Genomic DNA, 27,091 nt, shown 5'->3' on the forward strand with positions numbered 1-27,091 from the left:
GGTAGCTAGCTGATGTTTGTTATTTGACAAGTACTGATTGTTTTCATCGATTAATATTGTGGAATATTCTCTTATGTGTTCAACTTTCTTATTTTTCCACAAATTTTAATACCTAAATGAAGAAAAATAAATGAATAGTGTTTTCTTTTGTTTTTAACCGATAGATCGAAAAAATAATCTTATTAATCGATTATTAAAATAATCGTTGGTTGGAGCCCTAACCATAGGTAAATTAAATCCCATTTTTCCTTGACATGTATTGTATATTTAGATTGTCATTTAATCCTATGCCAAATATTACACATAAGTAGTACTTAATAATTTATAAACTACTTTGTTATTATGTTTACATTTGGGGTACCAGCAGTTTGAAACTTATTACCACAGATTTCTATCCTCGAATATATGGAAATTACACTTTGTGATCTCCACCCCAATACAGATTAATGTTGTGTATACAATAAACTAAACTCGAATGATATCAGTGTGAGGTTTGAGGCTCACTTCTTTTTTTTCTTCTTGATATATTTATCCTGAGCGTATTCGGTCTTATTCTTGAAGGTGGCGCTGTTATCAATGAGCTGCTGGATGATTTCCTGAGAAGCAAAGACGATAAAATGAAGTACTAAACAGCGTTGGTGGGCGGCATCAAGCATGCCTCATTACCTGACCCTTCACCCCTTGCTCTTTGAGCGTCTCGATGTCGTCTCGGGTAAGCTTCTGCGACTTGCCGTCATCTTGGATGTTCCTGTTATCGACACCTGCTTCCTTAGTGTCTGTTGGAGAAAGTGTTGTGGTGAAGCAGCATTTGGCTTAGTAGATAAGATTGGTGCCAGTGTTTGCCAAAAAAATACATTAAAAAATACAATCAGTGGTGCCTCAGCTTTGAATATCTGTCCCTTACCAACTGGACCCTCAACCAAAATAGAATAAATCGTCTTCGCTCGCTACTGAATTTCAACATTCGAACGACCGCGTCGAGCTGAGAGCATGGCAGAGTCGAGGGCTATACCTTAAAAGCCAGTCATGGCTCGTCTGAAGATTTAAGCAAGGAACAGGTATCCGAAATGATAAAGGTGTTGTTCCACAAATACATTGTTGTCTGGAAGAGTTGAGAAGGTAAACAAACACGGTTAGTGGGGCTACACCAGACCAGTAAGGACGCTCCCCTACTTACAACTTTCGATTTACGAAAAACGGTAGATACGAATTTTCGATTTTAATAGAAAGGTACATTTTCTGTGCTAGTTATTTTCGTACTTAGCCCTTGGCTCCATGACTTTACAGTACATACACTCTTCCATATGCAGTAAGTAGTGGGCGGGTGGGATAAAAATACTAATGGCATCATTTCATACACATGTTTTATGAGGAATACTTGGAATATGACAGGATTACAACTTTTTTAGTTTTCAAGATTTTAAAGAATAACAACCCATGGGGTATTTTTTTATCCCACTTATGCATTCAAGGGTTAATGCTAGTCTCAGGGCCGTCAGAATATTGAGAGGCAAAAAACTTGTCTGTATGATGTCACCAGTCACGCCTAGACACAACCGTAGAAAATGTATAAACACTAATGTTTAGTTGTGCAGATGATAATGAACTTTGCCCTGGGACCAGGTAGGGCTTTATGGTATTGTCTTAGCCGTTTTCCAGCTAAGATGCCCATGCTACACTCATCAGAAGACATTTTATTGGAAAAGAATAAAAGTCTATTTCTGTGTGTTCCAACTTAGATGACGCAATGTTAGTTGCACTTGCAGTGATTATTTCAGTTGGGGTACAAAACCTGAGAGTGTTTCCTTAAAAAAGAGACCAAAACGGTCCAGATACTACAATTTACTTTTGGTGAGTCCTGGATTGAGATTTAATGTGAATTTTGCAAGGGTTAAATTTAATTAAATAGTGCCCTCTTCTGGGGAGCTTTGTTAGGGTTGCTGCCAATAAATACTAGAAAAATTAGGTGTCATAGGATTACTCACTCGCATTACGTCACATAACAATGTCGGTTAGATTTTCGGTTAATAGCAGTGCCCTGATGGTTATGGGAAGTATTAATCATTGCAGTCTTTGAGACATCTTGTGATTAAGGGCTATACAAATAAAAATGACTTGACATCTGACAGAAAGTACTTCAATACTGAACAAAATGTGTGTGGAAATCAACAGACAACAGAATGACACAAATACGTGATTGCGTTCACCCAGTCATCAACACAGTCCAGAAAATCATTGGCTGCTCTCTGCCAGGTCTGGAGGAAATTGCCGGCTTACAATACTGCAGCAGAGGCATCAAAATTATAAAGGACTTCTCTCACCCTGGTCACCACCTCTTTGACCTGCTGCCCTCTGACAGATGCTACATGTCCCCTAAAAGGGACCTACATGCGCTCAATCATTTTTCCCATGGGCTGTCAACCCCCTAAACAAGCACACAAGATAGGGAAAAAATATATATATCGCCTATGAAGACAAAATATTGTTTTATATTGTATTCCTTGACTTTTGAATTGTGTTACTGCTACTGTCTTTGCACTACTTTTAATCACACTACAGTCCTGATGCACTTATGACTTAGGCCGGTCTCTTGCAGATATTTGCTTATTGATCCGAATATTCTTATTCTATTTTATCTCGTGATAAACAATGTCCCCTATGTTGTTGTTGTTATAATTGCCATTTATTAATTCAGAATATGTATCACAAGCAGTGCAAGGCTTCCTGATCATTGCCCCCCCCAAAAAATCGGGAGATAAAAACATGTAAAATTGGAAAAAAGAAAAATGAGGAAGCTACATCAACCACAAAACGAAGTAAAATATTTAGAAGGGAGGGAGATGAAGCAGTGCTTATTAGCTCTCACACCTTGAGAAAAACAAAACTAATATAAAAAAAAAACATCCATCTATTATCTGGACCGCTTATCTTCAGTGGGGTCGCGGGGGTGCTGGAGCCCATCCAGCCATCTACGGGCAGTGGGCAGGGGACACCCTGAAGTGATTGCCATCCAGTCGCAGGGCACACAGAGACAGACAATTCACTCGCTCATTCACACCTAGGGACAATTTGGACCGGCCAATCAACCTGACATGCATGTTTTTGGAATGTGGGAGGAAACCGGAGTGCCCGGAGGAAACCCACGCAAGCACGGGGAGAACATGCAAACTCCGCACAGGAAGGTTGGTAGCTGGATTTCAACCCATGACCTCAGAACTGTGCCGCACACGCGCTAAACACCGCACCGCCCTAATATAAATATATGCACATTTATACACCGACACACATACATACATATAAACGTATACAACACTACATGTATATAAACTCTTGGATAAATATATATAGGCATATGTAACAGAGTTGAACTGATTGTTTTGAGTTTTTTTTTTAAATTCTCACAAAATCTTGTGTTTTTGTTGCATTACTGTTAAAACTCTGCTACATTCATTTGCCATAAGCCATGGACGTGTGCGGCTGCCTTTTTCGTTTGGCACTTTATGGGCTTCTGCGCTTGCCGTACCTTCAGCTATTTCACCTCATGTTGAAGATTTATGCAGTCGTGCACAGACACCCTGACTTATTTGAATGAATGAATTAATTAATGAAAACTTTTATTTCGAACATTAAAATAAAAACAGGACAGAAACAATGCGTCAACAACAAAATAATGTCACATAACATGTTCGAAAAGGGGTAGTCAGAAGCAGATGATTATTTTTCCTACCCCTTTATCTTCCCTATTAAATACATTTTACAAATCCTCCTTTACTCTTATGTCTAATATAACAAAATCTTGTGGATATACTTATTACATAGGTCAGATAACAATAATTATAATAATTATTATAATCACATATTTGACTATTTGTATTGTTTAGTGAATGCAGGCAATAAACCGAGTAACTGTGAACCCTTGTGTCGCGCATGATTGAGGGTCGTTGCACATACATATTCAAACACCTATTTAAATATACACATGCCCACATTTTATGTGTATTGTAATATCAGTGACACTAGATATGATTCTATTTCAATCACAACTCAGTTATTATTATATTACTGTATATATGTTTGGGACGAGGGCAGAACAGCGGAGCAGTGGTTAGCGCGTGTGCGGCACAGTTCTGAGGTCATGAGATCGAACCTCCTGTGTGGAGTTTGCATGTTATCCCCGTGCTTGCGTGGGTTTCCTTCGGGCACTCTGGTTTCCAGTCCAAATTGTCCCTAGGTGTGAGCGAGCGAATTGTCTGTCCCTGTGTGCCCTGCGACTGGCTGGCAACTAGTTCAGGGTGTTCCCTGCCCACTGCCCGAAGATAGCTGGGATGGGCTCCAACGCCCCCGCGACCCTACTGAGGATAAGCGGTGCAGATGGATGGATGTTTGGGATTAGATTGTTGATTAGATAAACGTACTGAGGGGGGAAATGGGAACTTTTAAAATGGGTATTGAGTAAATGTGACATTTTTTTAATGAGAAAAAAATACATTAAGACATCGACCGCCAACCAGGAATGAATCAGTTTGAAAGCTGAGGCACCATTATACACCTAAATACCAACCAGATGCAACACTTGGCAGTTCTTTTGGTTTCACGGGCTGCAACTGTCCTCCAGGAACCATTTCAAAAGCAGTGCTGTAAAGGTGTCCCACAGCGTTGTCCAGGAAGAACCACTGCTTCTCAAACTGCACTTTCCTATTGTAGAAGTAAAAATGCAAAGCGTATGAATAGATCATAACACAAACACGGAACCCCTAAGAAGACAACACCCACATTAAGTTTAACCACCACTTAAATACTGTTCAACTATTCACACAGGCGTGAAACTCACACCAGATACGTAATCCTAACCTATGACTAAAACGGCATGCATTAAACGTTTTTAAACACACTTTTTTGCCAGAATTTGCACAGCTTTGTAGACCTCCCCGCGCTTCAGCATAACGTAGTCGCCCTCGTTGATTCTGTATGAGTCAACGTCCCCACCGGCAGCCATTATCAGTCAAACTAACGAATAGACGTTTTAATATCAGGAAATTTATGATAAATAAAAGTCACAGAGATGTATGAAATTAGTAATAATTTGATTTAAACTCGGGGGCGCACGTGTTATCTATCGTTCACTTGTCTTGTCAGGACGAGCAGAATGATCCTACTTCCGCGTTTTCCCTCATTGTCGACGCTGATTGGTCTGTACTGAACGTAGCCAGCCAATGGCGCGCAGAGATGATGTCGATTTCAGAAAAATCGATTAAATATTTATTTTTAAATAAATACATTGAACCCTCGCTGTAACACGGTTCTTTAATTCGCGGTCATACAAATTCACCGGTTAGCATCGTGTTCTGCATTCTGATTGGCTAAATAATTTTTCCACTTTCTGTTCACGTTCACAAAGTACTTTTATTTGTTAAAAAACGATTCAGCCTGTAAAGAGTTATTTGTCTTTGATTTCAATGTATAATACAGTATATAATTGCATGATAATAATGATAAAAAAGGGCATCAGTGGTGTCAAACATACAGTCTGTGGAACAGATCAGGCTCACCAACAGATATAATCCAGCCCATGAAACGGCTATGAGAAGTTTAAGAGAAAAATGAGCTGCAAACAATGACCTGCAGTTTTAAATGTGTCCACGGGATATTTATAAAATAGTCCACCTACAGTAGCTGTATTTGCTGACAACTATTTATCAACCAGAGAACATTAAAAGCAGCAAAGTTCCCAAATAATGGCGAAAATATTCATTAAAAAAACAAAACTAGAGAAAAACATTTAAAACGTTATATAAATCGCTGTTTTTTGTGCTGTATTTTTCACGTGGAAATGAAATTAATTGCTGTTTTGCTTTTTATTTTTTTATATTTTTTTTTATGAAAAGCTGTTAATGAACTCATAGAGATTAAATTTTTGTGAAAGAAAAAAAACATATTGAGGATTTTTTTTTTTTTTTTTTTTTTTTAGAATCAAATCTTATACTCATGCAGCACGGCGGCGCAGTGGTTAGCGCTTGTGCGGCACAGTTCATGTCATGGGAACCTGTCGTGGGTTCAAATCCAGCTCCAGACTTCCTGTGCGGAGTTTGTATGTTCTCCCCGTGCTTGCGTGGGTTTCCTCCGGGCACTCCGGTTTCCTCCCACGTTCCAAAAACATGCATTTCAGGTGAATTGGCCGGTCCAAATTGTCCATAGGTGTGAATGAGCGAATGAGTTGTCTGTCCCTGTGTGCCCTGCAATTGGCTGGCAACCAGTTCAGGGTCTCCCCTGCCCACTGCCCGGAGATGGCTGGGATGGGCTCCAGCCCCCCCCCCCCCGCGACCCTAATGAGGATAAGCGGTACGGCTAATGAGATGAGATGAGATGAGATGAAATCTTATACTCCTGAATCAAGTCAAGTCAAGTCGTTTTTATTTGTATAGCCCTAAATCACGAAGAGTCTCAAAGGGCTTCACAGATTATTACACTATATTACACAGACTATTTTTCAGCCGACGAGAAGAGTAGGTTATTCATATGCTATGGAGTAGAAGTGAGTTTTAAGTTTAGATTTAAACATTTCCACTGAGGTTGCAGATCGGATCTCAGGGGGAACAGCATTCCACAGCACCGGTGCCCGGATGGAGAACGCTCTCGAACCAGCAGAACACTTCTTTGCTCTTGGGATCACCAGAAGACCGGCACTCTCAGATCGTAGGCTTTGGACCGGGACATAGGGCCAAATCAGATCTGAAAGATAAGAGGGAGCAAGTCCATGTATGATTTTGTATAATACTAAGAGAACCTTGAAATCACATCTAAGGCTAACTGGGAGCCAATGCAGGTTAGCCAAAATCGGTGTTATGTGATCGTACATTTTTTTCCTAGTTAAAAGCCTCACTGCGGCATTTTGTACCAGCTGAAGAGACTTGGTTCTAGACTTCGGGAGACCGGAGAGTAGTGCATTACAGTAATCGAGACGGGAGGTAACAAACGCATGAATTATAATTTCCGCATCCGACTGAGACAGTATTGAACGGATTTTAGCAATGTTACGAAGATGGAAGAAAGCGGTTTTAGTAATGTTCTTCACATGTGTTTGAAAGGACAGATCGGGGTCAAATATGACACCTAAATTTTTAACTGAGTCACTCTGTGTGATGTGGCATTTGTCAATGTTCACAGCAGTTTTTGAGAATAAGTCACGGCATTTAGATGGACCAATGACTAACATTTCGGTCTTTTCAGAGTTAAGACGCAAGAAATTGAGTGACATCCACTCTTTTATCTCAATGAGGCAGGCCTCCAAATTTCCACAGTTTAGTGTGGGAGATTCCTCCAACGGAAGATATAGTTGAGTGTCGTCTGCGTAGCAGTGGAAGCTGATATTGTACTTGCGAATAATATCACCTAATGGAAGCATGTAAATGCTGAAAAGAAGGGGGCCAAGCACTGAACCCTGTGGAACACCGCAGGTAACATTAAAGGGCTCAGATGTCATTTCACCATATTTAACACAGTGCGTCCTATCTGAGAGGTAGGATTTGAACCACGAGAGGACGGTTCCTGAGAGACCAATCCATTTTTCCAACCGTTCTAGTAGGAAATTGTGGTGCACTGTGTCAAACGCAGCACTCATAATTTGATAGTGAGGCACTAAAAGATCTTCAAGCCTACATTTTAGGCCATTCATTTACGAGTTTGCAACCCGCGAACGTGGTCCCCATGAGCACCAAAGTGCCCCCTTAAGGACAGTTGATGTGCCCACGGACCCTTTCTTAGTAATATTAGCTTAAGATGTGATTTTAGGGTTCTGTTGGTAGTGTATAAAATCATGCATGGACTTGCTCCCTCATATCTTTCAGATTTAATTTCTCCCTAGGTTCCGGTCCGGAGCCTTTGCTCGGAAAATCCTGGTCTGCCAGTTATCCCAAGAGCCAAGAAGAAATCTGCAGGAGAGCGTTCTCCATACGGGCCCTGGTGGTGTGGAATACTCTGCCGTCTGAGATTCTATCTGCAACCTCAGTAGAACTCTTTAAATCTAGGCTTAAAACACACTTCTATTCTATAGCTTATGAATGACCTAAATTTCATTTTGACAATATCTGTGTATTATTTGATCGTGCAACATCCATTGCAGCCTGGTCATCCTGGGAGGGGGGTGACACCTCATGTGCGGTCCCTTCTCAAGATTTCTTCATCTTCCTCATGTTGAGGTTTATGAGTTTTTCCTTGCCCTCATGTAGGTTGTGGATCAGAGGATGATGTAATAATGGTCTGTAGTTTGCAATAATCTGTGGTCTGTGCAGCCCTTTGAGACTCTTTGTGATTAAGGGCGTCACAAATAAACATGACTTGACTTTCTGAAAAAAGTGAACCAGTGATGCTGGGTCATTGTGATTTTCCACTAAGATGCTTTTTTACTGGATGTATGAATATTTAACCCTACTTCTGATAATTAACGAGGTAATAACATAGTAACAACATAGTGATAATGTTATTTAAGTTATTTTAGAAATGCATTCTAAACATATTGCCCTTTTCATCAAACTGGGTGCCTTTTGAGGTCATTAGTAACACAAAGTAGCTCTCGGCTCGAAAAAGGTTTGAGATTCCTTTTCTTCGCCATGGTTTTCACTATCCAGATTATTTTTTGGAGCGTATCTTTCACAATAAAACAGGTTTACATGACTGAAATACGCAACTTTTCTCATTGTTTAACATATCTTAAACCACTCTGATTTATAAAATGCCAAATTTGTCACAGTTACCATGGTACCCAATTGGCCGCGCCCGTGTGGCGCTAGCTGCAACTCGCTGACAGATTGGCTTTCCTTCTGTTTAAGCTCAGTGCTCTCACTCACCTTTTGTCAGTCTGTCAACAAACCTCTGCCCAGCAAGATGTGGGTTATGACTCGGTCCTGTTTCCTGTTGGTATTTCCCGTCCGGTATTGTTCCCGTTTATCTTGTAGTGTTTAATATCGGTTAACAATTTCGTTCCCGTCTAGTTTGACCTGTTTAATTTTGATATCCTGTTTTGATATCAATCCTGTAGGTCCCATTGTTTAATATCGGTTTCCAGTTTCGTTCCCGTCTAGTTTGTCCTGTTTATTTTCGATATCCTGTTTTGACATCAATCCTGGCTGTCCCATCCTGTCTGTTATCGACCCCAGCCGTCCGATATCTGCTCGGGCAATTGGTATCGATCTCGTCGGCCTCGGGCTTCCTATCATTCCACGCCAGACTGCTCACTAACGTGCACGACTCCCCATTTCCCGTAAAATAAAAGGCTTGTGTGAGAAATGTCACGCATTTAGGTGATCCTGTTGCGGTTCTTGACAGAATTATTGTTTTGAAAACAGAGTATTAGGGCCGCGTAAGTGATAAAAACATAAAAAAAGTTTATTTGTACAAAGTTCATTACACACAGATTGAGAACATGATTATTTACACAAAAACACGTTGACGGAAGATTGAAACAAGAAGATAAATAGTAACTAAAAATGGCGAAGTCCTCTTTTGTAAAACCATGAGACTTTATCCATTGCAGGGACTGAATGATCATGTATCACTGAGTTGCTCTTTGGCCCATTACTAGATCAGCGTCCCCTTTTTTGCTTCTCATTCTTGACCCCCGGTCAGTTTGTGGAACAGTTCTTCATCTAGGGTCTCGTTCTGGTCTTTGGATCGCGTGGAGAGGAAGATGTAGCCGCCGATGAACTCGTGCACAACTTTGCAGTCGCAGCTCAGGCAGCAGAAGGCTATGGTCACGTTCTGGTCGAACTCGATGGTCACCTTCAAGCACAGGGTACGATATTTGGTTTCCATGGCAACAAGAGTGTTAGGAGACTATGAAATCCATAAAACCGCATAGATTCCTTCAATCGGTGGGATTTTAAGACATTTTTCATAGGGCTGCCCAGAATTGTTACTTTAATTTTAAGTTAATTCATGTTTATTTGTACAGACGCTCCCCTACGAATACTTGAGTTACGAACAACGGTAGATACAAAAATGTTTTTTCTGGGATGTCGAAAAATATCCAAATATTGCTGTAAGTTAGATTTTGTATTGTGTGCACCTTTTTCCGAGTACAGGACAATACTGTAGTGCTTCTTTCCACCGCTACCGGCGTGTGGTGGCGCTGTGAGAGCTCACCCAGTATCCACTCCGAAGAAGAAATCCCGCTTCTCGTTCCTAGTTTGTGTGTAAACATTCTATACTGTATCTCCAGCGCGCTAAGAACGTTGACATTTTTATTGTTTAATATCTAGTGCATCCATTCAATATGGTTGGTGTACTGTAGAGTGTAAAGAAAAGGCGAGCCGTTTCTTTTGAAATGAAAGTGGAATAAGAAAGCTTGATGCGGTTGAGAAAATGGTTGGATCGCTTCTTTTCCGCCACTTTCTAACACGGAGAAGGAAGTGTCCTAACTGTTGAAGCCTGTCTTCCAAAATTAAGTTAATTTTTTCTTTATTAATCTTTATAGAGCATATTACTTTATGAAATCAGTTTTTAGTACAAAACAATACAGGTTACTTATACAATCCCTTAACATACAAAATTCAACTTACGAACGATAGTCCGGAACCTATCTCGATCATAAGTCGGGGAGCGTCTGTATTATTATATATATATATACCGGAGTCATATCCCCCCAGTGGGAGGTGACTAGAGTCATTTCTGACCTTTTCTGGGAGATTGATACAGAGGAGGGGATTCCCAGCCCCCTCGCTCAACCCAACTGATATGTTGGGAGTCATTAGGTGACCAAACCCCCCAATTCCAACCCCTAATGCCAAGCGCCAAGCAGGGAGGCAATGAGTACCAATGTTATAAGTCTTAGGTATGACCCGGCCGAGGCTTGAACCAGCAACCTCCCAGTCTCGGCGCCCTACCCCCAAAGCCACCGAGCTGTCTGTATAATGACTATAAAAGCGATTCATTCACGAGCTCCTGTCTTTCCTCGCTATTCGTCAAACCTCACTTGTCTTATCTCCCAGTTGACGTTCCACTGCTTCATGTTGGCAAACCTCCACGTGGTGACGGGAAGGCAGGTGGACATGTCGAAACGGATCAGTCGATTGTACGAGATACCGAGGATCTCATCCTTTTTGCTGCCCCTGAACCTGACCCGACAAAGAATATTTCCACGATAAAGTCTCGTCGTGAATGACATTGAATCTTCTCCTCTCGACCTACCTGACAATGTAATAGTTGATCCCAAACTCTGGGAGCGACTGCCAAGCCTGGATGAATCTCATCTTGGCATCCATGAGGGACAGGCGTGCTATGTTCTGATGGGCCTCCAGGATACGAGCTGTTAGCTTGACACAAAAAGTCACCTTTAAAATTTCTGGGGAGTAAACTCCCTGGATAAGGCGACCCCGTTTTCACTAAAGGTTGTGGAATAAAAAGATTTTCAGGCCCTCTTTACAGCGTTTCCCCCATTATATGACAAAGACAACTATTTTTTTCAGCCAAAATCTTTTAAAAATGAAACTCTGAAGTGTCCGTGCATATCTAGGGTTACGTCTCTAAGATGCCAGTTTGCTATTCTCAGCTGAACTCAACTTTATTTATGAAACCCTTTAAAACAGACACAGCTAAAGACAAAGTGCTGTACACAAATAAGACATACTTAACAAAAAACCTTTGAATTGAACATAACATAATGAAAACACTGTACAAGTATTTGAAAAGAATAAAAATAAATATTGGTCGATGTCATATAAGATGCTGGTCTGCTAATTGTTTGCTATTGGCTGAACTACCTCCCACAATGTCTTTCTCTCCATTCAGTTCAGAATCTCGTGTACTTTGTGACTCAGTGATTAAAAAAAGAACACTACATATTTTTAGAATGTATTTGCTATAGCTCCCTTGTTTTGCAGTGATGCTAAGTGACAAGGAAAATTGTGTTAACCATGGAAACAAATTCGATATAAAGGAGGCAAATGAAAAGACAGAAACCATTTGACAAATGGGACAGTTATTAAGAATTCGGAACCAAGTAACCAAGTTTTCTAAAGGCATGACAATCCTTGCAAGTGGAAGTCTGAAAAAAAGTTATGATTTTAACCCGCCATCTCTTCTCTTTTATGCATCCACCCACTAATTCCACTGTACCAGCTCAAGTTACATCACACCAACGGTAAATCAAATGTACATTTCCTTTACATGTATATTTTTTATGTTATTTAAGGGTGCTGTACCGAATTTAGAACTTTTCTACTTGCTGATGCCATCTTCTGGCTTCTGTCATAATTGCAGCCTCTCTCAATCTCTTTTATGTATGAGCATTTTATAAAGCGCTTTTTTTGTATTTTTGGGGTATGGGTTGGCGTTTGGATTATACTAGAAACAGACCTTTTTTTACTTTCACCATTTTCATGCTACTTTACCAAAAACTGCTTTGACAGGCATAGAGTCACCCTCCACCCCACCTTACCCCTTTCCTCCGATCTATAATATCACGCAGCCCGAACAGCTTTACTAAAAGTAATACAAAAGCGGTTAGGTGCGGTGGAAAAAAAAAACGTATAAGGGCTCTTTGAACTTAGTTGAGAATTATAAACAAATACTTACTTTCAACTTTTTAAGGACAGCTCAAATGAGGCACCCAACTTTTAATCATACACACATGTATTAAAAACAAGTAGTACCTACTACCGTAAATTCCGGACTATAAGCCGCTACTTTTTCCCCAAACGTTCAACCCTGCGGCTTATTCAGTGATGCGGCCAATTTATGTAATTTTTCTAACGGCCGCCAGCGCCGCTCGAGTACAAAAGGTATGATTTAGACCGGTGGAATATATGCGCCGAGGAAGACTGCAACTTCTTGGCTTGACTAGCGGCGAGAAATCTTTCACTAAAACTAGCCGCATGCGAAAGGCAACTTTTTCGCAAGCGTGGGGCAGCATAAAAAAAATCCACCATCACCAACGGGTTCCGGAAAGCCGGTCTGCTGCGTGACAGAGAGGAGGGCACAGAGGAGTGGATGGGAGCGTGGGACGACGTCTATATGACAAAGTTTCTTTCCGACACTGAGGAAGACGACTTTAATGGCTTCAGTTCTAAGGAGGAAGATGAGGACGGTTGTTGCAAGCATTAACTGCCCAGATGAAAGTTATATTATTATTATTAAACTTTGAAAACTCTCTCGGTGTACCGTCTTTCTTTGTAAATATGTGTAACCATGTATAATATGTATTTGCAACTGTATATTTTTGTAATGTATTTATTCTAGAGACTTATTCTAATATGTTTTGGACGGGTGAATTAAAAAGAAGGGGCGTAACAAACGCGGGCTGATGGGAAGTGGGGACCGGTAAAGGTGAGTGTTTGTGGACACGGCGGACAATAGTGGATATATATTTTTCCCACCCTTACCTTTGGAAATATACATTTTTTTCTTTGGATTACTTTCAACGGGACCCGGACTCTGCCAGTCTGCATCAAACCTTAAGTACCGGTATCATTTTCCGTTCATTTTGCCGGCTTTGATTTTTGGACTGTGTACTTTAATGAAGGATATTCTGTTACAATCGCGGTACTGGGTTAATTTTGTGTTAATTTTTTTTAATGTGGGCGCATGCGGCTTATATACAGGTGCGGCTTGTGTAAGTACAAAATCGGTTTTCCTTTTAAAATGTGGTGGTGCGGCTTATAATCAGGTGCGCTCTATAGTCGGGAATTTACGGTATATATTATTTCTTTTTCTGGGGTACTGAAAGTTTTGAACGCATTAGCTAAATATCCTACGTCTTTAAACCCCTCTATACTCCAATTTCACTTTGCTAACCCAACGTATTAATACCATATCCTGGGGTCCACAGGACACAAAAGCAAATATAAGTGCGTTCCACCAACCTGCTTCGTTTTATGCTTTTTAGCGTAGCGCGGCGACACGAAACACTCGGCGTTCATCTCCATGGCGTCCAGGTCAGGTGCCGCCTGGCCAGGAGGTGGCGCTATACTCTTCATCTGCAGGAAGGACTGAATGCTTCGCACCTCCGACTTATAGGAACTGTACGCCATGGTTTTGCCTTTGGAGGCTAGGATGCAAGCCGCCTTCCATTTGGCGTACTGGTTCTCCTGGGACACCATGGAAAAACTTTAAGGGTCTATTGCAACTGAACAGAAACAACATCGATTCCTCACGTTGTCACATCGGATGTAGACCTCGTTCATCCCGTCCGCCACCGGCAAAAGGAGCTTGATGCCGAATTTTTTGTCCGTCACGTTGACGTCAGGGACAATTTCACAGCCTGGGGATATTTCACAAATTTATATCTCTTGTTTTGATAAGGGCAGAATACTTAAAGCCGTACAATACCTCGTAAGTGGAACTGCTCTATGGGTTCTCCCGCGGCCGCCTCTTTGTTCTTGTAGTATGAGATGGTGGTGTCTTTGAATACAAACCAGTACTCTTTGTACGGCCGTAATGTTAGTCTTTTTGGTCTGATAAAGAAAAAATGACATTTAACATTTTTTAATTTAAAGTAGTCCCTTGAATGTCATGATTACTGATGCGAGGCACCTGTGCCCGCTCATTTGGCGCCAACTGCCTTGGACTCTGATTGGCTCCCTGTCACTATTTAAACCCTCGTCTATCTGTCATCTGTTGTCAGTCTGTCTGCGGACCTCAGTTTACTCTAGGCAAGCTTTTCGACCCTGACTCACTCCTGTTTTGGCTCCCGTCTGTTTACCAGGCTTCGACCCGTTTTTTGATCTTGACCACGTCTACTCTCCTCTCCTGGCTTTCGACTCGGAAGTGCCTTGGATGTGCCACTTCCGCGTTTAGAGCAACCTGCTCCCCGCGACCAGCGATCATCGGATTGTGTGTGCAATCCTTTCCCTTCTTCCCAATAAAACTGAGAGAAACGTACGCAAGTGGGTCCTCTCTCTGTTCTTGTCCCGACATTGAATTTGCGTTTTTTTTCCAAACCGGGATATTTGATACTGCAACGACAGGAATGATCCATGTAATGATAGCCTTATGTGTTTTGATTTCTCCAGGACATTTCTATTTATTTTCAGGCTCCATGGGAAAAATACAGCAGTTGTATCCATCCATATACAGTGTAAGTCTATAGTTCTGGCAAGCTATGTGTGACATCACCTTGTAACCAGCAAACGCAAACAGGCCTGGTACTTCGTTGATTTTGGTGAGTGACATGAACAAAACCATCCTTAAATATTTATTACTAGTCATGTAAACTAAAGGTCTCCAACATGGTGCCCACGGGCACAAAACTCCTGATCCGAGTAGCTCACTAGTAACGGGTTATTGTAATTTTCCAGGAAATTTGATTTCTAACTGGCGTGATGCTTTAGTGGTTGACTAAACCTATTTAACTTCTAATGATTACAATCTGCTAATAACATAGTAACAACATAGTAATAAGATGATAAGTTGCCATTTAAAAAATGTATTTCAAACAGGTAACCCTTCTTGGATTTGTTTTTTTAATTATTTAAAAGGAAATGACGTTTAAAATTGCAAAATGGTGACGCAATACGGTATTTTCAAGGTGTAATTTGCTTTTATCGAATGTGAATTTGTCTTTGATTGCTAAAATTGAGTTAAAGCTTTCATATCTTGAACCTAGATATTGTCATTATTCAGCAGGGGTCACTATGATAGCACCCTAAAACCAACTAGCTCGTCAATCATCGGTCATTGCCATTTTCTAGGAAATCATTGACATGATCAGTGTCTTTAAATACATGATCAAGTCTTCCGAGATTGTTTTAAAAATCAGACTGTAATGTCTAAATGTATGTATGTATAAATATGGATCACTCAGTGCCCTCTTTTGGTGGTTCACTGGGCCAATTTCAGCCCTACTTCTAATAGTTACAGGCGGGTAAAGGGATCCTCGGAACGTGAATAACATAGTAATGACATAGTAACAACATAGTAATAACATGATAACTAGTTTAAAAATACATATCAAACTGGTAGCATTTTTCGTTAATCAGTAGCAATAGAGTAACCAAAGTAGTTGGGGACCTGTTTAATAGTGTTCATTTATTAATTTTTACCCAAAAAATTCAAGAGGCCAATCTGGAAGATTTATTGATATTGGCAAGAGTGAAGGCAATGGGAACAGATTCATTTTTGTTCTCTTTTTACCTGAAAAGGCGGAGATAGTCTGCCAGCTCTGGAATGTCTGTAATGTCTTCCTGGAGGATGGAATAAACATGTGTCAATTATCCTATACAGGTTTAGTTTGGACATGTCGGCTTGTAAACTATTTTTGAGGCTTTAAAGCTGAAGGCTCTGAAATCCGTTTACCAGGACTCTGTCCGATACGCCGCCTTCCAGCGTCACCTCCAGGTTGGAGAGGGCGGCTTCTACTTCATCGATTTCCTGCTCGTTGGAGCGGTCCATCGGCTCGCTGGACATGGTCAGTTTACAGATGTGATACTGCAGAGAAAGACAAAGATTATCCAAAGACATATTGAAAAAGAAGAGAAAGAGTCATATTTACCTGTAGCGAAGCAAACATAAGCATCTCCTCTTCGGTGCAGTCGATCTCTTCCAGCAGGATGGACCAGCGAGCCTGCTCGTACAATTGCGTAATCCGCACGGCGTCGTACTGAAACAGATACGTGTTTGTTTATCTGTTGGAAAGGCCTCCATAGGAACTACAAAATACCGTATTTTCACGCCCAAAAGCACGAAAGCATGATGAAAGAATGTCTGGTGGATGTCTATGCCAGAAGATCAGGTACTGTAAATTCCGGACTATAGCCGCTACTTTTTTCCCAAATGTTCAACCCTGCGGCTTATTCAGTGATGCGGCCAATTTATGTATTTTTTCTAACAGCCGCCAGCTGCGCTCGAGTACAAAAGGTAAGATTTAGACCGGTGGAATATATGCGAGTATGACGACGTCTATATGACAAAGTCTCTTTCCCATACTGGGGAAGACGACTTTAATGGCGTCAGTTATAAGGAGGAAGATGAGCACGGTTTACCATGATTTTTAAGTACCGTATTTTTTTTTAACAGACCCGTTTCCTTGAGTTGCGAGCGTGTTCCTAGTAGCGTTTTGCTACCCTTCACAGACACAGTTTGGGATGAAAGTTATAATATTATTATTAAAGCTTTGAAAACTCTCTCGGTGTACAGTCTTTCTTTGTAAATATGTGTAACCATGTATAATATGTATTTGCAACTGTATAATTTTGTAATGTATTTGTTTTAGAGACTTATTCTGATATGTTTTCCACGGGCGAATCAAAAAGAAGGGGGCTGATGGGAAGTGGGGTAAAGGTGAGACGTGTTTGTGGTAGCAGCAGACAATAGTGGATATATATTTTTCCCACCCTTACCTTTGGAAATATACATTTTTTTTCCCTTGGATTATTTTCAACGGGACCCAGACTCTGCAGGTCTGCGTCATATCTTAAGTACCGGTACCATTTTACGTTCAATTTGCCGGCTGTTTTTTTTTTAACTGTGTACTTCATATTCAGTTACAATTGCGGGACTCAAAGTCGGGTTTGGGTTAATTTCGTGATTGTGTTACATGTTTTAATATGGGCGCGTGCGGCTTATATACAGGTGCGGCTTGTGTAAGTACAAAAGCGGTTATCCTCTTAAAATGTAGTGGGTGCGGCTTATAATCAGGTGCGCTCTATAGTCCGGAATTTACGGTAGTTTACTTTCATGCCGTCCCTTCGCTTTTGATTTATGACTCTATGATGCCCATCTGACAGCCGATGTGAAAAAAATAGTGAAACAAATGAACTTGGTTCTTGCTATCATCTCAGGGGAGCTAATGAAGGAGCTTCAACCGCTAGACATTGGTGTCAACCGGTGTTGTGCCCATAGGGAGGGGATGCCGGGCGGGTTACGCCACAATTTGTGAATGGATTGTGGACGCTCGGGCTGGCGTTTCTGCTCGGACTGTCGTTTGATTGTTTTCATAAGCACACTTGTTGCTTGCGTGATAATCGCTTCTAATAAGCCAGTACGCCATATGAGCCGGCAAAAAATACTTCCAACCAAGGAGAGCGCGCCCTTTAAAACAGTGCACCTAATAGGTGTGAAAATACGGTAACAAATATAAGACAAAAAAAAGATTGATTAAAATGTCTTGTGGCAACTGCACAGTAAGTAAAACAAAATATAACTTGACAAACTGACACTGAGTTCACATCGTAACTGTCTAGCAAATACAGTATTAGAATGACAGGACAAAAAAAAAAATACTAATAAAAAATTTAAAAAAGACTAGACAAAATTAAACTGCCTAAAATAACCTGCAGTAACTATGGAATAAAATGATAATTTTAACAAAATAAATACAACTACACAGATAAAAACAGATAATATGTCACATAGTAATTGTTTAGCATGTCCATATAAAATTACTAGCCAAAATAATAACATTCAAAAAAGAAAATAAATTAGACAAAACAAGACTGAAAAAAAATGTCTCAATTGCAACTGGACAATCGGAAGCGCAAATACGACAGAATATGTTTGACGTAACTGCAAAGAAACTACAAAAACTAGACAAAATAGGAACAACCTAAACATACCATAGAAACTGTAGCGTTCTTAAAAAAAAAAATCAATGTAAGAATGACTAAAATGCGCCATACCAAACGTGTAATTAAAAAAGAAGACTGCACAGACAAAACATGATTAATACGTCACATAGTAACTGCTTAGCAAATACATTGTAAAAAAATAGATTTACCAAAATAAAATGAACAAAACACGAACATTTAAGTGCAGCAATTCGACAGTCACTAGAATAAATTACACAAAAAAATCTCCGTTGAAGATGATGAGACAAAAACAGACTGACTAATTAGACGATAAACTGACTAATCAAAATAAGGATGACTAAAATTCCCCATAGCAACTGTGTAAAAAAAAAGACTGCAAAAATGATCTCCTATCGTAACAGTCATTATCAAAAATGACAACACAATACACTATAACAAAGAGAATTCATAAAAAACAAAAGAACAAAATAAGACCAACAACAATTTTTGCTAGGAAACAGTAACTAGAAAATGAACTGCACAACTATTTCCCATAGTAACTGCAAAAAAATGAAAAAGATGACTGGACAAGAAAAGACTGACAATAAAAAGGACAGCAAAAACTAAAATCCAACAATCTATGAGATATAAACTGTAGCTACTAATACATACCAGACTAGACAAAACAAGAAAAACACCTCATCACTGAAAACAAGACTATAATTATCAATGACATTGTAACTAACTTACTTTGGGATTAAGATCAAAGAAGACGTTGTACTTAAAACGCAGCAACAGTTTGTCGTTGTCTTGAACGTCCTGCTCCATGAGGGAGCGCGAGGAATCCAGCCACCTGTCAGTTAAAATAAATTGAAAATGTTTAAAAAGTTACTTGCGTAACTGATAAGTTAATAGTTTAGTAGACACTCTAAATAAGGAGAGAAGGTATCAATGGATTGTGAACTTGCAAGGAGAACAAAGGAAAGCCCAAACCTCAGATAAGAAGGTCCAACCTGTTCTAGAAGACCTCCTCTGAACCCTTTCTTTTTATGAAATATTCTAGGTTACGAAAGCAGATCTCCCCTAAAGTGTGTCGAGATCAAAGAACAGTACCACGATTGGCCGATAGTGACAATGATGTTAAGATAGCATAATAGTCAAAACAACAAACAACAGTGTGCGATAATAGTCAAAATAACAATCCGGCATCCTATGCAATCTCTTTTGCGGGTGTTCAGTATTCAAAACAAGTCAGTAATGTATGACGTTTCCTACCCGGCGTTTCTGACGGCTTTGTCTTCCAGGGACAGAGGTTGGTAGAGTTTGGCCAGCTCGGCAGGAGGGAGGTTGGGCTGGCAATCTGCGAGGGGGTTCTCCCCGAACCAAAGGCTGGTAGCTGACACCGGCATCCCGTTCTCGGGGTCGTAGGTGGCCGTCATTGTCTTGCTGTACATGGGACCTTGTTTAAAAGAGGGAGGTTCAATGGCATGGCAAGTAATTATAGAAGTTAGAGCAGGGGTAGAGAACCTTTTTGACCCAAAAAGCCATTAAACAAAAAAATTGATTTTCTTTGAGAGAGCCACACCATATATTTTAAGGTAAAACTGATAAACCCGCTCTCCAGACAAAAGCTAATTCTTTAGCACTGTGTGACGTTATATGGTTTGATGAAATCCATCCATTTTCTTTCGCTTATTCGGGGTCGGGTGAGTAGTCTCTCCAGCGCGTCCTGGGCTGTCTCCGGGGCTTCCTGCCGGTGGGACATGCCTGGAACCCCTTCCGGGGGGGGGCGTCCAGGAGGCATCCAAAATAAATGCCCGAGCACCTTAACTGGCTCCTCTCAATGCGGAGGAGCAGCGGCTCCACTCAGATGACAGAGTTTCTCACCTTATCTCCAAGGGAGAACCCAGCACTCTGCGGAGGAAGCTCATTTCAGCCGCTTGTTTCGAGGATCTTGTTCCTTCGTTCATGACCCATATATCATGACCACAGATCGACCAGTAAATCGAGAGCTTTGCCTTTCAGCTCAACTCCTTCACCACAACAGACCGGCCTGAGGGTCCGCATGACAGCAGACACTGCACCGGTCCGCCTGGCAATCTCCTGTTTCATCCTACCCTCACTCATGAACAAGACCCCAGGATACTTCAACCCCTCCACTGGGGACAGGATCTCATCCCCAACCTTGGAAGGAGCACGCCACAATTTTAGTCTGAGTACCATGGTCTCGGACTTGGAGGCATTGGTCTTGATCTCGACAGCGTCACACTTGGCTTTGAATCGCTACAGTGAGAGCTGAGGATTACGGCTTGAGAAAGCTAACCATACCATATTGTCTGCATAAAGCAGAGATGTATGCTGTGGCCTCCAAACCGGACCCCTTTCCCGCAAAGGCTGTGCCTAGAAATTCTGTCCATAAAGTTATGAACAGAGTCTGTGACAAAGGGCAGGCTTGGTGGAGTCCAACTCCCACTTGAAACGAATCTGACTTACTGCCATCAATGCAGACCCAACTCTGGCGCAGGGCATACAGGGACCGCATAGCCCTGATAAGACTGTGCGGTACCCCATGCTCCAGAAGCAACGCCCACAGGGCTTCCTGAAGAACAAGGTCGAATGCCTTCTCCAAGTCCACAAAACACACATAGACCGGATGGATAGGCAAACTCCCATGCACCCTCGAGGACCCTGCACCTTCAACTGCGAATCTTGACAGTGATGAATGAGTACCGATACCAGGTAATATAACAAATCATAAATGCTTTTATAAATAGGTAATATAATTTAAACAATTTAATTGGGGGTTAAATTTATTTATTTAAAAATACCAATCAGAGGCAAAACTCATCCTATGTAGTAGTGCCGTGGACTTGTGGTTGATAACTCAAAATATTGGTCTGAAAAAAATGCTATCAGACATCACTTGACACTGAAGCTGTCAAAGTTGCCCATGGCACCCGATGGGCCCCGCCCGTTTGGCGCGAGCTGAGGCTCGTTGACTGATTGGCTTCCCTCCTATTTAAGCTCAGTGCTCTCACTCACCCTTTGTCAGTCCGTCAACGAACCTCTGCACCCGCAAGACGTGGGTTTTGACCCTGTCCGGTTTCCTGCCTGTGTTTCCTGTTCGGTATTGTTCCCATCTATTTTTGTCCTGTTTAATATCGATCTCTAGTTTTGTTCCCGGCTATTTTGTTCTGTTTGTTGTTGATCTCCAGTGTCTGGTAGCGTTCCCGTCTAGTTCATCCTGTTTAATTTCGATCTCCAGTGTCTGGTCTTGTTTTCGTCTATCTCGTCCTGCTTGTTATCGGACTCCAGTCTCCAGTGCCTGATATCAATCGTGTCTGTACCGTCTTATCCGGTATCGACCCCATCTGTCCGATATCTGCTCGTGCAATTGGTATCGATCTCGTCGGCCTCTGGCTTCCTGTCATTACGTCTTCCGCCCAACGATCTCCTAATCACTGACGTTTTGGGTTAACGTGCATGACTGCCCCATTTCCCGTAAAATAAAGCTTGCGTGAGAAACGTCATGCTTCTGGGTCCTCCTCTTGTTCCCAATCTTGACAGAAGCTTGACTCTTGAATAGTCATTGTTTGTGGTGTCGGTATGAAATAATACTCAATATATAGTATCGGTCTGATGCGGTATCAATCATCACTTGATACTGATACTAAACTCTTGACTAGACATTGATAACCAGAAACTGATACTACTACTACATAGACCGTGTTTTCCATTTAATGACCTGGAAATAGACTGATATTTTGCTGGGATAATTGTAAATCAAAACATGTTAAAATCAAATAAAAGGTAATTTATTATTCCTCTGACGTCTTGTCATTATGAATCAGCCACTAGGGCTCAGCTGGTATCAGTATCGTTAAGTACCTATCAGATTGGTATTGACATCACTATCAATACTTGGTATCGGGAATGGCCCTCCCGGTTTAGGGATATGATATTTTTCAAATACCCAGTACACGACTCACTAATTCGATACCAAGCATCAATACCATTAATACTTTTGATACATGACTCTGTTCCTATACTTTGAAATCGAATGACATAGAATGGAAGAATATCAAATAAAATGGAATAGAATTGTCTTTATTAGAAGTACCTGATCCTCCTGGACCACCACTGACTAAATCGATGTCCCAAATGTCGTCCAGTGAAGAATTCTTGCCTCGTTTTTTCTTCTTTTTGGAGAGATCATCCGGAGGTTGAATCAGGGAAAGTTCCTCAGACCGCCTGATGTCTGATAAGACGAATTAAAGACGAATAAAATTACATTTGGAGGGAAAAGAAGGTAAAAGGGAGGAGAGACTCACTGAGGATCTGACAGATGTCGGATACGGCTTTGAAGACCACGCAGGAGAAGCTGACGTCCATTTTGATCGTTTTCATGTTAGGGAGTTGCAAAAGTAAGCTTTTGTGTTGGGGGGTGTAGTGAAGATCTGCATCTGCCTGTGTGTAGGAATAATAGAAAAAAATGGAAAAGAAATGGCTAGTGATAGCTGCAAGAAGTTAAAAAAAAAAGACTATAATAAAATATAACATAAGAATACATTGAAAAATAGGGGGCAGAACGGCGGCGCAGTGGTTAGCGCTTGTGCGGCACAGTTCATGTCATGGGAACCTGTCGTGGGTTCAAATCCAGCTCCAGACTTCCTGTGCGGAGTTTGTATGTTCTCCCCGTGCTTGCGTGGGTTTCCTCCGGGCACTCCGGTTTCCTCCCACGTTCCAAAAACATGCATTTCAGGTGAATTGGCCGGTCCAAATTGTCCCTAGGTGTGAATGAGCGAATGAGTTGTCTGTCCCTGTGTGCCCTGCGACTGGCTGGCAAACAGTTCAGGGTGTCCCCTGCCCACTGCCCGGAGATGGCTGGGATGGGCTCCAGCCCCCCCGCGACCTTAATGAGGATAAGCGGTACGGCTGATGAGATGAGATGAGACATTGAAAAATAAAGAAAACATATAAATAAACTAAAAAATCCAGAAATAAAACTTAGAAAATAAAAATAAAAAATGAATACAATTTAACAAAAAATTACAAATAATAAAATTAATAAAAAATAGATCAATAAAAAAAAACACTAAAAATTAAAAACGAATAAATACAAAAAATAAATTAAAAAAATATAAAAGTATTCGGAATTATTTTTTTTATGTTTTTTCGTAAAAATAGTAATAAATAAATAAGATGAAATACAAAATTGTCCTGGCTAGAACGGAAGTAGGACCCAGATGCGTAACGTTAATCACAAGTTTATTGAGGTATAGAGGATAGGCAGTGCCTGCGACCCGGTGATCGCAGGACGCTGGAAGGAAGCCACTCACAGAATCGGAACGTGTTCCGAATGCGAAAGCGGAGCCCCTGGAGCAGGAGATCGCAGCGTAGTAGACGGAAAAAACAGGTCGCCAGTCGGGACGGGAGACCAGAAAGTGGTCAGGGTCAAAAAACAGGTCGTAGCCGGAGACAAACGGGGAAACCAGAAACGGACGGGCGGAAAATGGGTGAAAAACGGGAGCGACGGAAGCCAGAGTAAAAAAATGCATGCCCCGCGGAAACAGAGGTTCGCTGACGGACTGACAACAGGCGAGTGAAAGGACGGAGCTCAAGTAGGATGGGGAACCAATCAAGAAGCCAGCAGCGGCCGGCGCCAAACGAGCGGGCACAGGCGAAAGCAATCATTATTAATAATACTGGTTAATTAATAATAAAAAATATAAAAAAAGAAATAAAAATATATAGTAATAAATAGTGATAACTAGTAATTAAAAAATAGATTAAAAAAATAAAATATTACATAGACGAGATCTTTTTCTATTATAATTTTGTATCCTTTCTTCCCGTCAGCTATTTCATCTGAAGTATATGTTTCCTTCCCTTCCAGGTAAAAACAAAAATACTGTTGTATTTCCTCTTTTCTTTCTCTCTTATTTAGAATCTTTTTATACCGTCCACCCCAGCCCATAATTCTTTTGTGCCTTTTTTGTATCCCCTTATCAGAAATATTGTGTTTTAGGTTTTTCATTTTCATGACTACTTGAGTGTGCTAGGAGTTGAAAATATACAGTAATCCCTCGGTTATCGCGGTTAATGGGGACCAAAACCACCCGCAAAAAGTGAAAATCCGCCAAGTAGCGACGCTCCTTCAAAAATGCTTTAAAAAAAAAAACTTTAAAAAAATATATATATATTTAATATATTTTTTTTTTTTTAGACCCACGAAGCTCCGAACCCGCGAACGTGGAACCACGAAGTAGCGATGCCCCTTCAAAAATGTTTAAAAAATAAATAAATAAATAAATAAATAAATAAATTATCTTATTTTATTATTTTTATTTTTTAGACCCGCGAAGCTCTGAACCCGCGAACGTGGAACCGCGAAGTAGCAAGGTCCCACTGTACGTGAATGGTTCTATGAAGGAATATACTGAAGAGCACAAATGCTCAGACACACATGCCTGCACTCACCAAAAAAAATCAAAATAAAAAGGAACTATAATGTTATGGTCTAAGAAATGGAAAAATGTAAACATAAAATAATAAAATAAATTGTTGTACTCTCATTGATTTTGCCTCTGACAAATGCTTCGGCCTGGAGTGGTCTTTGAGAGTAATAGCAGCATTAAATGAAATTGAAAAGCAATGCGACTCTGAGGTCGTTGCAATAAAAAGGTTAGATTATGACAGTAGGTACGTCTTACCTGAATTCCGTACTTGTCCAAGGTCCAGTGTGTCTTGAGCAGCCAGCAATTCCTCTGTTCCCACCATAGAGCATGATCCGACCAGTCTTGTGGAGCCTCTGCAAATAAAATATCACAGATGTGACGTAACATTTAAAAGCCATGTGAAGAAATTAAGTAAGAAATTAAGTAAATACATAAATACATTAAATAAAAACACATTTTTTTTCATCTGCATGAACATTCTTTCCCATGTTTATGTATTTATTTATTAACCTCTCACGTAAAAATGTTATATGCTGGGAACACGGCAGCAGGCGGAAAAAATACACAGAGAGACATCAACGCGGCCCAGAAAATCATTAGCTGTTTGTTCTCTGCCCAGTCCAAAAGACATTGCCAACTTGAGATATCAAAACCAAGCCATCATATCTAGGTGTCCTCGGCTGATCGATGACAATTAAGACGATTCAAATTATAATTAATTTGAGAGATTTTTTTCTCCAAATTTAATGTCAAAATTCAGGACAAATAAACTCAAAAAATTGCAACATTATAAATATTTTTTGTACGTTTGCCACTTTATTGAGTTGCTGATTTTCTAAATGATTTCCCATTAATTTGACTTTTTTGTCATAAATTTACCAATTTTTAAATACTTATTTATTAATTTATTTCATTCTTTAATTATTTTAGTATTTGTTACTTCTTATTTTATATTTATATTCTTTTAGTTATATATTATCATATCTATTTTTTGTATTCATATCTCATAATTTCGTGTGTGTGTGTGTTCATTTGTGGGGGGTGTCTCCTGAATTTGCCACTTTAGACAGTGGCTGATAAGTTTAAACTATAGTAGACACTCAAAATAAGGTGAGAAGACACCAATGGATTTTACAATGAGGGCTTGGAAGAGGATCTTTCAGATAAGAGAATTGACCTATGGCTAAGCCAATCCCCGTTTACTCACTTAGACAACCATTCAACTTTCTGGGAAGAGCGCTGTAGCAAGTGTCAGAGTAGAAGACATTTGATGCTTGCTGGGCCCTGAAAGATCACATATCATCTCCAAATAACCAAAAGGGCCTGAATACTAATGATTTGATTGTTGAGCGAGTCAATAAAAAGCTTCAGCTTCAGGCAAAAAATATAGAGGTCACATGTAAATAATAAACCTCCTCTTGTAGTCATCACCATCTTAAACAACAAGCTAGAGGATCAGCATTGCTCATGCACTGCAGGATAAAAAATTTGATTTACCTTCGACTGATTAACCTAACTTCACTTGACGTGTAAAATAGGCTTTGTTATTGCTACAAGATTGTATTAATCCAAACCTTGTTAAAGCTTCGTGTTAGAACGCAGCCAAGAGCTAATGTTAGCTAACGTCAGCTGAACATTAGAGATGTAAACGCCATAAATAACTTTAAATTTCTCTCCAGCAAAGTGACAATATGTTGCCTTAAATACTTTGTTGACTGACCTTAAAACAGATGTAGAAATCCCTATAAACTTTATCCACGTTGAGTTGGTGCTGTGGACGACCACATAGCTTTATCGAAAGCAAACACTTGTATCGGTTAATATGTGTCTTTGGAAGGGGTAAAAAATCCACATCAAACCCAGCTTCTCAGGATAACTCAAATCAGGAATGCTTGTACCCCATGCACACCGTTTGGCCATTTGAAAATGTAAAATGTAAGAAAGAATATTTAAAAAACAAATAAAAACTAAAAAAAACTGCAATACATTTCTACGGACGAGGGGAAATCACAATGTCCGAGTCTACGGGTTTGCTACGCGCACTCTGATTGGCTCATCGCGTTTGAGGGCGAGGCTTAGTCATAGGCCAATATCATTCCTTCCTCCAGCCTTCCTCCAAATCTTCCAAGGTTACAAGAA

General features: G+C 40.5%; 2 protein-coding genes and 1 long non-coding RNA gene across 5 annotated transcripts in view; 1 reads left to right on the plus strand and 2 right to left on the minus strand.

Annotated features, from left to right (window-relative positions):
• Positions 1 to 5,173, minus strand: part of trmt6 (tRNA methyltransferase 6 non-catalytic subunit) — a 19,034-nt gene extending 13,861 nt beyond the window's left edge. The window contains exons 1-4 of the mRNA XM_088324950.1: positions 4,893 to 5,173; positions 4,562 to 4,695; positions 667 to 776; positions 505 to 596 (exon numbers count right to left, since the gene is read on the minus strand). Of these exons, the coding sequence (XP_088181076.1) occupies positions 505 to 596; positions 667 to 776; positions 4,562 to 4,695; positions 4,893 to 4,996 (440 nt within the window). The 5' untranslated portion in view covers positions 4,997 to 5,173. The remainder of the gene's footprint in view (positions 1 to 504; positions 597 to 666; positions 777 to 4,561; positions 4,696 to 4,892) is intronic.
• The window catches only part of LOC148346092 (uncharacterized), a 15,408-nt gene extending 276 nt beyond the window's left edge, over positions 1 to 15,132 (plus strand). The window contains exons 2-3 of one of the 3 annotated variants that reach the window (XR_015848267.1): positions 562 to 712; positions 15,024 to 15,132. This is a non-coding gene — a long non-coding RNA (uncharacterized LOC148346092). The other 2 variants (XR_015848265.1, XR_015848266.1) reach the window with 2 other exon arrangements.
• fermt1 (FERM domain containing kindlin 1) overlaps positions 9,375 to 27,091 on the minus strand; it is a 21,078-nt gene continuing 3,361 nt past the window's right edge. Inside the window, exons 3-16 of the mRNA XM_088324949.1 lie at positions 25,208 to 25,305; positions 22,826 to 22,961; positions 22,615 to 22,752; positions 19,770 to 19,953; positions 19,245 to 19,347; positions 16,481 to 16,588; positions 16,285 to 16,416; positions 16,123 to 16,172; positions 14,320 to 14,444; positions 14,145 to 14,251; positions 13,854 to 14,078; positions 11,182 to 11,306; positions 10,967 to 11,108; positions 9,375 to 9,774 (exon numbers count right to left, since the gene is read on the minus strand). Of these exons, the coding sequence (XP_088181075.1) occupies positions 9,601 to 9,774; positions 10,967 to 11,108; positions 11,182 to 11,306; positions 13,854 to 14,078; positions 14,145 to 14,251; positions 14,320 to 14,444; positions 16,123 to 16,172; positions 16,285 to 16,416; positions 16,481 to 16,588; positions 19,245 to 19,347; positions 19,770 to 19,953; positions 22,615 to 22,752; positions 22,826 to 22,961; positions 25,208 to 25,305 (1,847 nt within the window). The 3' untranslated portion in view covers positions 9,375 to 9,600. The remainder of the gene's footprint in view (positions 9,775 to 10,966; positions 11,109 to 11,181; positions 11,307 to 13,853; positions 14,079 to 14,144; positions 14,252 to 14,319; positions 14,445 to 16,122; positions 16,173 to 16,284; positions 16,417 to 16,480; positions 16,589 to 19,244; positions 19,348 to 19,769; positions 19,954 to 22,614; positions 22,753 to 22,825; positions 22,962 to 25,207; positions 25,306 to 27,091) is intronic.

Source organism: Urocampus carinirostris, chromosome 20 (assembly GCF_059441175.1).
Source record: "Urocampus carinirostris isolate Australia breed hairy pipefish chromosome 20, RoL_Ucar_1.0, whole genome shotgun sequence".
Taxonomy (NCBI): domain Eukaryota; kingdom Metazoa; phylum Chordata; class Actinopteri; order Syngnathiformes; family Syngnathidae; genus Urocampus; species Urocampus carinirostris.